The 14,052-nt window shown below is 41.6% G+C and overlaps 1 protein-coding gene across 7 annotated transcripts in view; it reads left to right on the top strand.

Annotated features, from left to right (window-relative positions):
- The window catches only part of LOC119955553 (DENN domain-containing protein 1A-like), a 641,178-nt gene that overhangs the window by 616,991 nt on the left and 10,135 nt on the right, over positions 1-14,052 (top strand). For 5 of the 7 annotated variants that reach the window (XM_038781841.1, XM_038781838.1, XM_038781837.1 and 2 more), the window contains 2 exons: positions 7,815-7,940; positions 12,342-12,594. In XM_038781841.1, coding sequence (XP_038637769.1) covers positions 7,815-7,940; positions 12,342-12,594 — 379 coding nt within the window. The remainder of the gene's footprint in view (positions 1-7,814; positions 7,941-12,341; positions 12,595-14,052) is intronic. The other 2 variants (XM_038781844.1, XM_038781843.1) reach the window with 1 other exon arrangement.

The following is a 14,052-nucleotide window of genomic DNA, read 5'->3' as shown; positions in this document are numbered from 1 at the left end:
CCAAAAATATTTATATAGTGTATAACTGTGTTTATTTGAATTTAAACATTATATCTCTGCAGAATAGATTGCTACCATATTTATACAACTTCATAAACAGACAACAAGGTTCCTTGTAAAATAAAAACTAAAATTACAAAATTCCTGTTTTTTTACTCACTGGTGTCAATTTATTTTATATAGGTTTGGATTTGTCACATTTCATTTCTAATCACTTGATTCATTTTTTAATGCATTCTGGCGGAAAAAAAACACCCTCAAGATGTGGTCCTTCCTCATTAAAATAAACCCACACCATCATAAGCTATGAAGCGAATCTTAGATTTTGTAGAGCTGTATTTGTTACATGATATTTAACAAGGAACAGCCTCTGCTGTCATTGTTGTCACATACTAACAGTAACAGAGGACATGATAACGAGACATTAAAATAGAGGGGCAAGTCATCCACATTGTAACTCAGCCAAGGGATTAGGAGGCAGAAGCTGGTGTAGTCATGCAGAGCTGATGGCGTTTATAGCTGAGACAGACAGAAAATCTTTTTTTTTTTATTATTTGTGGTTGTTTTCTGTGTACCAGCACTTGCTGTGACCTGCCTTTCTGCAGACAGATTCATCAGTGTGATATCCAAGCAGGTTACAGGTAGTGAACGTCAAAGTGGATCACCAAATCAGATTAATTAGGAATGTGGGTTGTTCTGCTAAAATTATAATTCTGCACTTTTTAAAGGAGACTGGAAATCCAAAATACAAACATGGATTAAAAGAAAGACGTGACCCCTCTAGTCACAGCATGCTTTGCATTCCCAAAGCAATTGTTTATAATGTTCAGAACACTGAGCACGGAAATGTTCATCACTTTTGGTTTACGTATATTTTCTGTTCTTTCCAACAATCCATACAATGAACTGGAACAATACTTGACTGTGCCTGTATTTGAGCATCTGAATGAACAAAATCACCAAATTAAACAGAATCCTTCAATGCCGTTTGTACATTGTCTGGAATTTTAAGCGCAGGATTTCCCCCACCTTTCGAGTGAGCTAATCGTGGAACTGTGGCCAACGTATTTGAAACTTTTCCCCAATGATAGTTTTGAAGTCAGAAACTGTGGAACCAGGGCCTTGTTTTCACATCATATGGAGCATGCAATACTGCAGCATTTCGTCCGCCGTTCTCCAAAACATGGAAAAATGCCGTGGTTTCTGTTGCTGACTGCTGTCCAACAATCCCTGCCAAAAGTTCACGAAGTGGAAGTGAAGCTAGGACTGGATTAGGTTTATATACAATGTTGACCATTGACGACTGACTCCCTTGCCTGCATTCCATATCTGGGCTCACATATACAAAAAAATGACCGATCAAATAAAATACCAACAAGTGACCAGTACTCGAGGAATAATATTGCAGCAAAGAGTCAGTCAAGAGAGCCTCTCCACATTAAGGATGGACTGGCAGTTCCATACATAATTGGCCATATTGATCCACTGAAATTATATAGTGGAGTTATCCCAAATATCAAATGTTACTGGGGAGATGGTAGAATATAACAAGAATTCGACAGAATTCAGCAGAAACCCCAAATAAATGGCTGCCTACACATTTTATCCAGTTTCTGTCAAAACAATGGTGGGAGATCCTATGGAAATTCTACTTCACGTTTTATTTGAGAGCTGTGACATGACCTGCTGAGCCAAATCCTTTTCCTTTCAATTTCCTTGTTTTTGCTGCAGCTGCAGAATATGTCTGTGTGATGAACTTTGAACTGTGAGGACTGTGTCAATTAGGGGGAGGCGGTGGCATAATGGTATTGTCACTGGATTAGTTAACTAGAGACTTAGAGTACTGCTCTGGGGACCCAGGTTCAAATCCTGCCACTGCAGATGGTGAAATTTGAATTCAATAAAATCTGCAATCAGAAGTCTAATGATGACCATGAAGCCATTGTCAATTGTCATAAAAACCCATCTAGTTCACTAATGTCCTTCAGGGAAGGAAATCCGCCTTCCTTACCTGGTCACCTGAGGAAGGAGCTGCGCTCCGAAAGCTCGTGTTTGAAACAAACCTGTTGGACTTTAACCTGGTGTTGTAAGACTTCTTACTGGCCTTCATGTGACTCCAGACCCACAGAAATGTGGTTGACTCCTAACTGCCCTCTCAAGGGCAGTAGGGAGAGGCAATAAATGCTGGTACAGCCAGCGATCCCACGTCCCATGAACTAATAAAAAATTAAATAAATCACAGCTGGTCTATTTCTGAAGGGAATCAAAGTAGGTCTTCATTCTTTTTTTTAATTTTTATTTCTTTTATAAATTTAGATTACCCAATTATTTTTTCCAATTAAGGGGCAATTTAGTGTGGCCAATCCACCTACTCTGCACATTTTTGGGTTGTGGGGGCGAAACCCACGCAAAGACGGGGAGAATGTGCAAACTCCACACGGACAGTGACCCAGAGCCGGGATCGAACCTGGGACCTCAGCGCCATGAGGCGGCTGTGCTAACCACTAGGCCACCATGCTGCCCTGTAGGTCTTCATTCTAAAGATTTAATTACTTCAATTCAAAAAAGTTAATTAGGATCAATTTTTCACTTAATGCATCTGAATAGAAAATATTCATTTTAAAGTCTGGTGTTTTAGTGATGTACATCTGTAAAATAATGTGTGGTAGCCATCCATTAAACAATAACAATTTAGTTCAGTAAGAAAATCAATTTTATATTTTTTTAATTTGATGAGTAGAATTTAGCCTGTTTATATATGTACATTGCCCTGCAAAATTAGAATTTTCTTATTTACTGGAGTATAAAGATGCAAATTTTATTAAGAATCAACAGTAAGCTCCCTAGTGATAGGCCAGAAAGTTCCCATGTTCATACTTTAGTCTGCCCTGAGTTAGCTGACTTTATCCGAGGAAGCTGCCAGGTTGCTCTAATTGGCTTTAAAGATAGCAAAGGTGGTCACGCTTCCCACACCTGCTCACTACCCAACAACCCCTGGTGGCAGTAAGCATTGTGAGGTGGCATTGGTTCCCATTCTGTCGTCATGAACAGTTGTCAGATGTGGAATGTACCCAGCAGAGAAAGCAACCCCGGGACCAAACAGTCATGGCAAAGAAGAAAGCGTAATTGCTTTTTTTTTAGTCTGATAGGCATCTCTCATATTTCTATTATTTTTAATGTGACTTTAAATTTTATTTACAGAATATTACACCGATTTAAATGGTAATTGTTAGCACATCTGGATATATCTGATAATTAAAGTCATGCTGTGTGATATATTTGTGCAAAAGAGTTGGGAAAGATGTGTCCCTATTCCCTACCACGTGCAAAAAAAGTCAGTGCAGAATCCCATGTACGTTCATGAACTGACCGCCACCCATTACTTTAAGTCACATACATTCAAAGCACTTTTCGTTTCCATTTCTGGGCCATTGTGTCTGGAAGAGTTTGCTAATAGTGGAAAAATTGGATTTGCGCCATCTGTGAAAAAAATTGCAGGAAAGTAATTTCCACATCCTGCTAAAGACATAGAAATTACAAACATCCAAATTTTAGAGAGTGAAATTAATTGGACAGTCAGCAAGAAGCTGCAGCAGCTAAACGGTGCTGAGATGGTTTGGGGGCAGAATGTGTAAGGATACTAAAAGCAAAAGGAACGCCAAAGGGTGATCCAGTCTTGAATTCAACTTTAAAACTGTCGAACTTGTCAGCATACAGGGGCCAACATTTGATTTTGGGATTAGGGCCAGTCCAACATGTTGAATGCTGTGATTTGTGGCGAGAAAGCCGTGTGATTTGGATGTGCTGAAATGACTTCTTTTACAAACTCAGTAGATTTTTTTTTATTATCAACATTGTTGAATCTTTGTGCAGTGTTCCAGCAGGTGAAATATATTTATTTAGTGCAACACTTGGCAGAATTCCATTTTATTTTCCCTTTCCTGTCAGTGTTCGTGATGTCTATATGGGAACATTTTACTTCCTTCAGGCATGTTACAAATAATCAGGCAAGATGTTTACCATCTAGTGTTTCAACAGGGTGAAGCCTTTTACTCCTTTTCCATAATTTGATAACTGCGCTTGTGAAGTGATAGTAGAAACCTAAAATTAGAAGTGTAAGTGATTATAGCTGATGTTTGCAGGGCTTCCTGTTTATTTCATGTTCTTGCACCAGCAATTAGATTTTTATTTCCTAATGCAAATGAAGTAAAAGCCACATACATTATCTTGCCCCAGTTATCGACCCACTGATTCTGATCATTATCCTGGGATTATAACAGATCAAATCCTCGAATTCTGAGATAGCGTGAAGCATCTGGGTTTGCAAACCTTCTAATTTGTGTGTGCTATCATTAACAACCTCTAGAAATGCCACTTGATAAGCACAACAGTGATTATGTAATGCCGGAGACGTACGGTTATAAATAAAATGTGAATTGTGAGCAAAGCCTGTGCCAGCCACATGGCTGCTGTTACCAGAAAGTACACAGTTAAATTACCCTAAATGTAAAGCTGATAAAAGTTTTGTGGTTCACCGTGCTTTTAGGCTGGGAAATCCTTTGGAACTGCACCTCTGGCCAGGAAAGCAGCTCTCAATACTTTTCCACCTTTGTTTCTAAGCCGAGCATATCACATTCAATTTGATATTTCATGATCTCCTCTACTGCATGGTTCCATTGTGCTTCATCAGTCCAATGATGTGCAGGTTAGGTGGATTGGTCGTACTAAGTAAATTGCCCCTTAGTGTCCAAAAGGTTAGGCGGGGTTACCGGGGTAGTGTGGAGGGGTGGGTTTAAGTAGGGTGCCTTTTCCAAGGGCCGCTGCAGACTCGATGAACTGAATGGTCTCCTTCTGCACTGTAAATTCTATCAGTTGTCCCTTTGAAAGAGCTGTCCAGTTAGTCCCATTCCTCATATCCCTGCAATATTTTTCCTTTCAGATATTTATCGGAATACCATTTGAAAGTTACTATTGAATCTGCTTCCACCTTCATTTAAGATGATGGATTTCCAGATCATCAAATCGCATTTTTAAAAGAAAAGATTTTTCCTCGTGCCTCTGGTCCCTTTGACACTTAAATTTGTGACTTCTGATTGCCGACCCTCCTGTACCCAATCTACTGTATTAAACCCTCTCATAATTTTGAAAATCTCCCCTTAACCTTTGCTGCTGCAAGGAAAGCAATCCTAGCTTCCCTAGTCTCTCCGCATATCCAAAATATTTTTCAATTAGTTCCTTGAACTTATTCAAACCCAACATCTCGGTTCCTGGAATATTGTTCCGCTATTGCTGACCATGCGCTGCCGAATTTGCAGTCTTATCAAATCCCTGTTGACCGCGATCGTGCGAAAATGTGTGTCCATCCTTCTGAATAGTGCGGAAATAACAAGTTAGAAGCTACAGAGGAAAGTAAGCAGTCACTTTCCATTACTGTCCTTGCTATTTCTGCTGCATTTGGTGTTTAAACTCCGTATCCGGCGATGCATGTGATGAATCTACCATGGTCCTCTTCCAGCTGCTTTGAGAGACTCGGTGCCACTTGATGTATACTGACACTTATGGTTTTGTCGTTCCTCATCTAGGTGTACTGGCATGGAAGGGAGATGCGGAATTACCTGCAATACATAAGTCTGACTATGAAATGTCATCAGTGTGTATATCTTGTGCAATATAACTCGCACATAGAGTTGGAATACCCTATAAAAATTGATTATATTGATATTCAGAAATAACCTTGTTAATTCTTTGATTACATGTCTACTTAAAAAAAAATACTCCAAGTCAAATATAAATATTTGTTGAAAGTCACCAGAATATGAGCAATTGTTTAATAATGAATAAAACTGCTTTGCCTGAGAAAATATGCATGTAAGAAAAAAAGAACTTTCCCTCTTGACAATGTGCTAACTATGAACATTAGAAGTAGTGAACTACTTAGTGCTCTACCCAAAACAATTCTAACCTGACCACTAGAAGGTGTAAGGGAGCACTCTAAGGAGTGCTCTCCCTCTGATTTTTTTTTTGTCCTTTGGTCTGGGGATTTGAGTATTTCAAGAATTGGCTCTTCCCAATCATAAAACATTCTGCCACATCCCCCACCGTGGAAAGTTTGGAATAATGCTGCCATAACTGTCCTTGAGCTCCTGCTCCTCGAAACGATCTCTTCATTTATGTGACCCCTTTCCAAGATTCCATTCTGTTGATTTGTTTGCCTTGGTTTCACATCAAAATGTTCCTTTTTCCACCCTGAAATCTTTCGTGGATGCGCCATAATACTCCTTGCTAGCACTGTGAGGCAACACACAGTTACGGTAATAAAAGAAAAATACTGCAGATCTGTAAATCCGAAATAAAACAGAAAATGCTGGAAGAACTCTGCAGATCTGGCAGGATCTGTGGAGCGAAATAGAGTTAATATTTCAAGTCCCGTGAGTGAGGCTCAGTTCAATCCAACTCAAAAGTAATTTTTAGGACGCACCTGACTAAGCCCAGAATGAGTCGCTTCTTTTCAGAGGTGGAAGACAAGTGTGACCACTGCTTTGGAGGTCCGGCTAACAATGTGCACATGCTCTAGTCTTGTCCCAAGCTTGTGGGGTTCTGGGTCTCCTTCTTTAGCACCATGTCAGCGATTCTGAAAATTGAGCCAGAGCCCTGTCTCTTAGTGATCATGCTTGGGGTGTCAGACTTGCTGAAACTGCAGACCGGCGCAGGGGCCAATATCCTGGCTTTTGCCTCCCTGATTGCCCGGAGGCGAGTGCTGATGGAGTGGAGGACAGATTCTCCACTCAGTGTGGCTGGGTAATCTGATGGAGTTCCTGTACCTCAAGAAAGTCAAGTACACCGTCAGAGTTCCAAAGCAAAGTCATATTGGGCTTGAAATATTAACTGTGTTTCTCTCCATGATTGTCACCAGAGCTACTGCGTTTTTCCAGCAATTTCTAGATTATGCCATTATGGTACTTATTTACAGCTGAAAAAGTATTTTTAATCTTTTGACTGTTCCCTTACAATTACTGTCAGTAGAACACTCTCGGGCTCCCTCAATAGACTCTTGTCTTAACATCCTACCCAATGGATAGTCACCAACTTCTCAGTCCACCCATGGGCCTATCAATTAATGGAATATGTATTCCAGGAATGCTGCAGCCTTCCGGTGGCCTGGCATTATGTTCAGAAAGTTTGAAGTTCTAAAACTATAAGTCAGCGATGCTTTCCTCTTGCGTCATTCCAGATGTATAAAGTGTTCAAGGTCTTCCTCATTATGTGAACTTCAACTGTGCTACCCCACAATCCTCAACTTTTTATGAAAAGTTTAATTAAATCAAGCCCGACAAATTAGCGATCAGCACCTCTAATTAACAGTAGACTGAACTCCTATTCAAATTTCACATTCTCTTTCTCTCCAGCTGTCAGTTCGTGCTCAAGACTCGCTGTTATCTTTCTAAATCTTTTGGGTGTATTTTGAAGCTTAATCTCCTTGATTGTCACTTTCTTGCAGCGCACCTTTACCCATCTGTCATTCTGTAGTTCCTGTTTTTACTGATGAAATGCAATGGAGTAGCAGCGCATAGATAAAGATTGCCCCAAGCAACAGCAGACCAATGTTTTAATAAAGATTTCAAAAATAAATGTAGCTATAGTATATGATAAATATTGGTATCCCAGCATGAAATGTTTATGCTTCATCTAATCCCGAAGTACAGTGGTTTGAAAGCTGATGCTTTCGAATCTCTCAGCCTGAAAATGGTCTTTATTTGTGGACAGTGATTTGCTCTTCAGTGAGTAAGTTTCAATTTTCTTCCTGTTTTCTTCAGCATCGTAAGACCCACACGACACTACACAGTCTTCCTTTCTGAGGATTCCTCTGATGATGAACTTCACCATGAAGAGGACTCTATATCTGCCTTCTCTGAAAGCTTTCTCTTCACTCCTTTTGAATGGTCTACTGGTTCTTTCATTTATCTTCTTTTGATTGAGAAACTTGTGTGACTTGCTTATGAGTAAATGTAGTTTCTATAGTACATCTATTTAAATACATGGCCGCCTAGATTTGAGAAAAAAATGGCAGGCCACACACATTAAGTGCCTATTATAAACTATTGCATTCTATTTTCTCAGTAGGTTTTGCAAAACCTAAATCTTTTGCTACTGGTCAGTATATTTACTGCGAAAGTTGTGTAGCAGCCATTCCTATTGATCATGCAGTCATGGATTTATACACTGCCAATATTTTAGTTAATCATATAACTGTGGAAACCAAAGTGCAAAGATGCTGATCTAACAAGTGCAAACCAGGAATTTGTCAATGGTTATTTCATGACAATGGAAAGATAGTATGAATCTAGTAACTATTTACTCAGTAAGTCACAATTTCCAGCATTATAGCTTTATCTCTCTTGAACTATCAAAAGGAAATCTTGAATTATCAAAGAATGCGCTTGGAGCATATTTTAAAGCTATGTTGCTGTTATATTTTCTGTTAGCTTGACAGTTTCAAGTTGAATTTCTCTTCCGGTTTCATTTCTTACTGTCTAAAATACAACAACGAGTAAATAATATTTTGTCTGTCAAAAATTAGCCACTAGGCAATGCACCGTTGTGGCTGTCCTGGGCATAAGTTATCTGCTCAATTGGCAACTTTTGAGCTCACTGTCAGCTGGGAATTCTGAACAATGCTGAAGTTTTAGTTTTATTTTTGTTCTAGCAGGAGGTGATGGCATAGTGGTATTGTCACTGGACTAGTAAACCAGAGACCCAGAGTAATGCTCTAGGGCCTCAGGTTCAAATCCCGCCATTGCAGGTGACAAAATTTGAATTCAATAAATATCAGGAATTAAATGTCTAATGAAACCATTGTCAATGGTCGTAAAAACCCATATGGTTCACTGATGTGCTTTAGGGAAGGGAATCTGTCATCCTTACCTGATCTGGCCGACATGTGACTCCAGACTCACAGCAATGTGGTTGACTCTCAACTGCCCCCTCAAGGGCAATTAGGGATGCGCAATAAATGCCGGCACAGCCTGCGGCGCCCACATCACAGGAACAAATATTTTTTAAAATTGGTGTCAAGGGCTAGGCTAGATATCTGTTGAAGGCACACTAGTTAACTATGTATTTCAGTCAGAATGCAATGCGAGAAAGATTTGGACTAAAATTCTAAACTCTGCATTCTTGTGAAAGCGCTACCAGTTATAATTAATGTGATAGCCCAGTAGATGGCACTTTAGTGAGATTTCTATCTTGGTAGTAGCTGTGGCTTAATAATGAATCTAGTGAAGTTTTGGAAACCAGACCAAGGCATCACGACAATCTGAATCTCTATATTCATAATATTTGATTGGATTATTTTGGCTTGAATATTTTTCTACAATACTTTTCTAAACAACCTCTGTGACACATCAAGTATTGTATTTCTCTAAATAATTACAATTTTAACACATTACAAATTAGTGAAGAATTGCAGAATAAGGATCTTATTCTGAGACAATTAATTTGCAAAGTCTTCCTCCTGAAGATAATAAGCTCCATACAATACTGTTCCCATTTGAGTATTCTCTGCAGGCCATTCATTTGTAATCCTATTTTAAATTGCTTTTGATTTACCTTTCATGATGAGTTGTAACTGCAAGTACTGAGAGTGTTTAATGATCATAAGGTCCTTTGAATTGTCTTTCATTTCTTCCAGTAAAATTTTGCAATCCCTTTTGCAGGACTGAGGAATTAATTTAATATCATCTTAGTCTAAGATAGAAGGTATTGCAGCAGTGATTCATTAAGACAGGTGATGTGATTGGAGCTCTGCCAATGTGTGAGAATGTAATAGTTTGATTCAGGAACTGTGCAGTCACCTTTTCAAAATTATAGTGGATTATCAAAAATCACTCGACACAGAGATGACAGAAGTACAAAGGAGATACAGAGGATACAGCCAGAGTGTGACTGCTCACCAATCATTGTTCCCATCACGTATTTATACACTCTTACAAAGATGCCTGTGTGCCAGTAACCATGTCTACTGCTTATCGCATGACTACATGAAAAATAAGGGCTCGACCAAACCTTAAGATTTAGCAGGCCACAATTTGATCAGGTCTCAACTCCTAAATCAGTCAGACCTACAGCTATGTGCCACTACTACACTTGAGTTTACAATTCTATTTGCCCCTCGCCTATTGTACAACCATTCCCCTACGTTCTTTCCCCTGTAAAAGGATTTACGCTGCTGAAGCGGCCTGTCTGCCAATTGTAATACTATTATAGTGCTTAATTGGAAATCAGAGTTTATGTTCACCAAAAAACTGACCAGAGGTCCAATATTGGGTGGAATTTCCCCAAAAAATGGCAGTGTCAGGTTCTGACTGAAAACCAGTGTGTTTCTCCGCAGAAACACAGCCAGATATTCTGCCCCAATCGTCTGACACTTTGTCAGGAAACAAAAATCATTGGGTGTGTTTAGTGCTATCACTCAAAGAACAGTTCTCATAGAACTGGTATGCCCAGCAGCAGAGTTTGGGGTACACTTTTTAAAGGGCGCACCGATCATTGAGAACATTGAGTTTGTCCCCGATTCCCTCCCCTGCAGAGATGCAGGTCCATCTCTTCTCCCCCCCACTCCCCTCACTTTTCTCTTTCCCCCCCCCCCCCCACTCCCCTCACTTTTCTCTTCCCCCCCCCCCACTCCCCTCACTTTTCTCTTCCCCCCCCCCCCACTCCCCTCACTTTTCTCTTCCCCCCCCAACCGCCGTGCATTCTCCAGCACGCATCCCTCTCCCCTCCCCACCACAAAGAAGGGGCAGGTCCCTTCCCCCTATTGAGAAGGATTTCCCCCAACAGCACCCTCTACCAGGGGGCATTTCCCAGCCTGGACCCTCAACTTTGGGGCCTCCAGGCACCATCTCTCTCTTGACCTCCCCTCACCCCCTCCAAAGCCATGGTCATCACTGCTGGTTTTCGATTTCAAAAATTGGAAACAAATTATGCCAGTGTGGCGTCATCTACCAGGAATGGAGCATCACACGGGGCTGGACGGTACAGCATAAAGCTGTTTAGTTATATTTAAATGTATTTAATAATAACCTTTTATTGTCACAAGTATGAAATTACTGTGAAAAGCCCCTAGTTGCCACAGCCCGGCACCTGTTCGGGTAAGCTGGTACGGGAATTGAACCCGCACTGCTGGCCTTGTTCTGTATCACAAACCAGCTGTCTAGCTCACTGAGCTAACCGACCCATTTAAATGAATGGAAGTCAGGTTCACGCCCTTTCTGGCCTTAGACCTGATCGCGTCACCGGCAGGGTGCAGGGGAGATCTCAACAGAGATCCTGCTCCCGTAAATGTCATTAGGGCCCACTTGTGAGATTTAGCGGTGATAAAAGGATTTGCATGTATGTCAAACAGGCCTGAAAAATCACACCCATTGTGTATTTCTTCAAAGGGGAAATTAAATGAGCAAAATAACCAGGGCTGCAAACAAACCTTTAAAAACCATTTAGGCTATTTTAAGAAATACTTTAATGGATTCTTTAAACTTAAAATTGTTCTTGAAACAGCACGTTCAAAAATAACTTAATCAAGATTGTTTATGAAGTACGACAATTCATTCTTTTTAACAAGTCAAGCAATTGGCTTTATGGACTGGGATCCACTAAAGTAGCACTGGACTAAAATTACACACTAGAAATAAGAGCAGAGGTGGATCATCAATCACATCAAGCCTGCTCCAGCATTTACTATGATTGTGGCTGATCTTCGGCAGGACAAACTCACGTACTAACTTAGACTCAGGCAGTAGCACAATGCATAAAATTGAAAACTGCTATATGTTGGCACGAAACCTGGAATGAATATTTATCATGACAGCTAGGACAATAAAATAACTGTTTTGTGTTCTGTGGTAATGTGGCTCGACTTGCTGGGTGGCACAGTGGTTAGCACTGCTGTCTCACAGTGCTAGGGGCCCGGATCATTTCCGATCTCGGGTAACTGTGTGTAGCTTACACATTCTCCCCGTTTCTGCGTGGTTTCCTCCAGCGCTCTGTTTTCTTCACACAGTCCAAAGATCTGCTGGTTAGGTGGATTAGCCGTGCTAAATTGCCCCTTAGGGTGGGGATGCAGGAATAGGACGGGGGGGGATAGGGCCTTGGGTAGTATGGTCATTCAAAGTGTTGGTATGGACTCGATGGGCCAAATGGCCTCCTTCTGCACTGTAGGGATTCTCTGATTCTATGACTTGGCATTTTATAGTTTCTTACAATGGCAAATATGAAATAGTTTTAAGTATGTGTTCTTCTTTCTTTCAGAGACTAACCTAATTTTGTCCCTTTCACCAAATTACCAGGCCTCAACCATATAAAACATTGAAGGAATCCGATTTAGTTGCTGGAGAGGTTTTGAGCGCAGAGAAAAGGCACGGGCCAGCTATCTTTCCCAGCCTCACAGTGCCGGGTAGGAATATGGATGTAAATTTATTGGATGAAATTTTCAGCAGTATAAAGGTAACATCCCAACATCAGCCCCTCAGCCAAGCCAAAAGTATGGAAGATCTGAGGACACCTAAAGAGGAAGAAATGGAAAATCCATTTGGACATCAGGTTTGTGCTAATGATTTGGGCTTGTTCATATTTTTTTTTGACCAACCCGCGATAACTATATTCTCCATGCACTGTCCTGATGATATATAGAGAAATACAGCACAGAACAGGCCCTTCGGCCCAGGATGTTGCGCCGAACTTTTGTCCTAGGTTAATCATAGAATTTTGGACAATTTTTCATGGCCAATCCACCCAACCTGCACATCTTTGGACTGCAAAGTGATGCTGCAGTACATTCCAGTCGGCAGGAAAAGGCAATTGATTGTGAAATGAAAAGAAATAGCTGGACAGGTGAGACCCATTTGTGCAGTAAAATTGGAAGAAAATAGTTACATTCAGAAGTGGGATGCTACATCCACCCCAATTAAGTCCCTGACAGGGGGAGGCCTGTGGACAGACTTCCTGCCTCACCGCTAATTGAGGCCCCTAAGTGAGCTTTATCCCACTGCCACAGGTTTTAACCCACTTTCAAGCAGGGCTCTCGCCATGTGGTGAGCACGACGAGCAAACCCAGGCAATGTTGCTTGTGCGCACCCAGAGATGGGGAGGATGTGTTTCCTTATTCAAAGGCACTGTGTCCGATTTGAGAGAACCAGCATCGGGAGGAAGGGGCCCACTGAATGCCACGCCCCTGCCTTTGCTTGATTACACTCCCACCCCCTTCCCATACCATCACCGAGTCACTAACTGAGGAAATAAAATCAGGGCACCTTCAACTTTGGGATGGGGAGGAGATGGTGAGATCCTGGGACACGATTAGTTTGGGGGGAGGAGATGGTGAGATCCTGGGACACGATTAGTTTGGGGGGAGGAGAGTTGAATTAGAGTGGGTGAACTCACTCTAAGAAAAGATGCATTACCAGTAGGCAAGTCAGTGGTACACCACTCCCCACCCACCCCCACCCCTCCTAACCCAACCACAGATTGGTTACAGCACTCGCCTATTGTGCCTGCCATTTAAGTAGTGCTATTCACCGGCCTGCTCCTTGTAGCCCTGCACTCTTTCTTTTCAGATCACAAAATCTCCAGTGTAGAAGGAAGCCATTCGGCCCATTGAGTCCATACCAACCGTCCCAAGAACGCTGCTCCCTAGTCCAAACCCCCGTAACCCCACCCAACCTGCACATCTTTGGACACCAAGGGGGTATAGCATGGCCAATCCACCTAACCTGCACATCCTTGGACTGTGGGAGGAAAGGGGCGGCACGGTGGCACAGAGGTTAGCACTGCTGCCTCACAGCGCCAGGGAGCCAGGTTTGATTCCAACCTCGGGTGGCTGTGTAGAGTTTGCACAATCTCTCCGTGTCTGAGTGGGTTTCCTCCGGGTGCTCCGGTTTCCTCCCACGGTCCAAAGCTGTGCAGTTTAAGTGCATTTGCCATGCTAAATTGCCCTTAAGTGTGTAAAGGTAGGGTGGGGATTGGGTCTATGTAGGGTGGTCTTTCAAATGGTCGGTCCAG

The sequence above is a fragment of the Scyliorhinus canicula genome, chromosome 21, assembly GCF_902713615.1.
Source record: "Scyliorhinus canicula chromosome 21, sScyCan1.1, whole genome shotgun sequence".
In the NCBI taxonomy this organism is placed as follows: Eukaryota; Metazoa; Chordata; class Chondrichthyes; order Carcharhiniformes; family Scyliorhinidae; genus Scyliorhinus; species Scyliorhinus canicula.
Note: the sequence above shows the minus strand (reverse complement) of the source record. Positions and strands in the feature narration are given on the sequence as shown.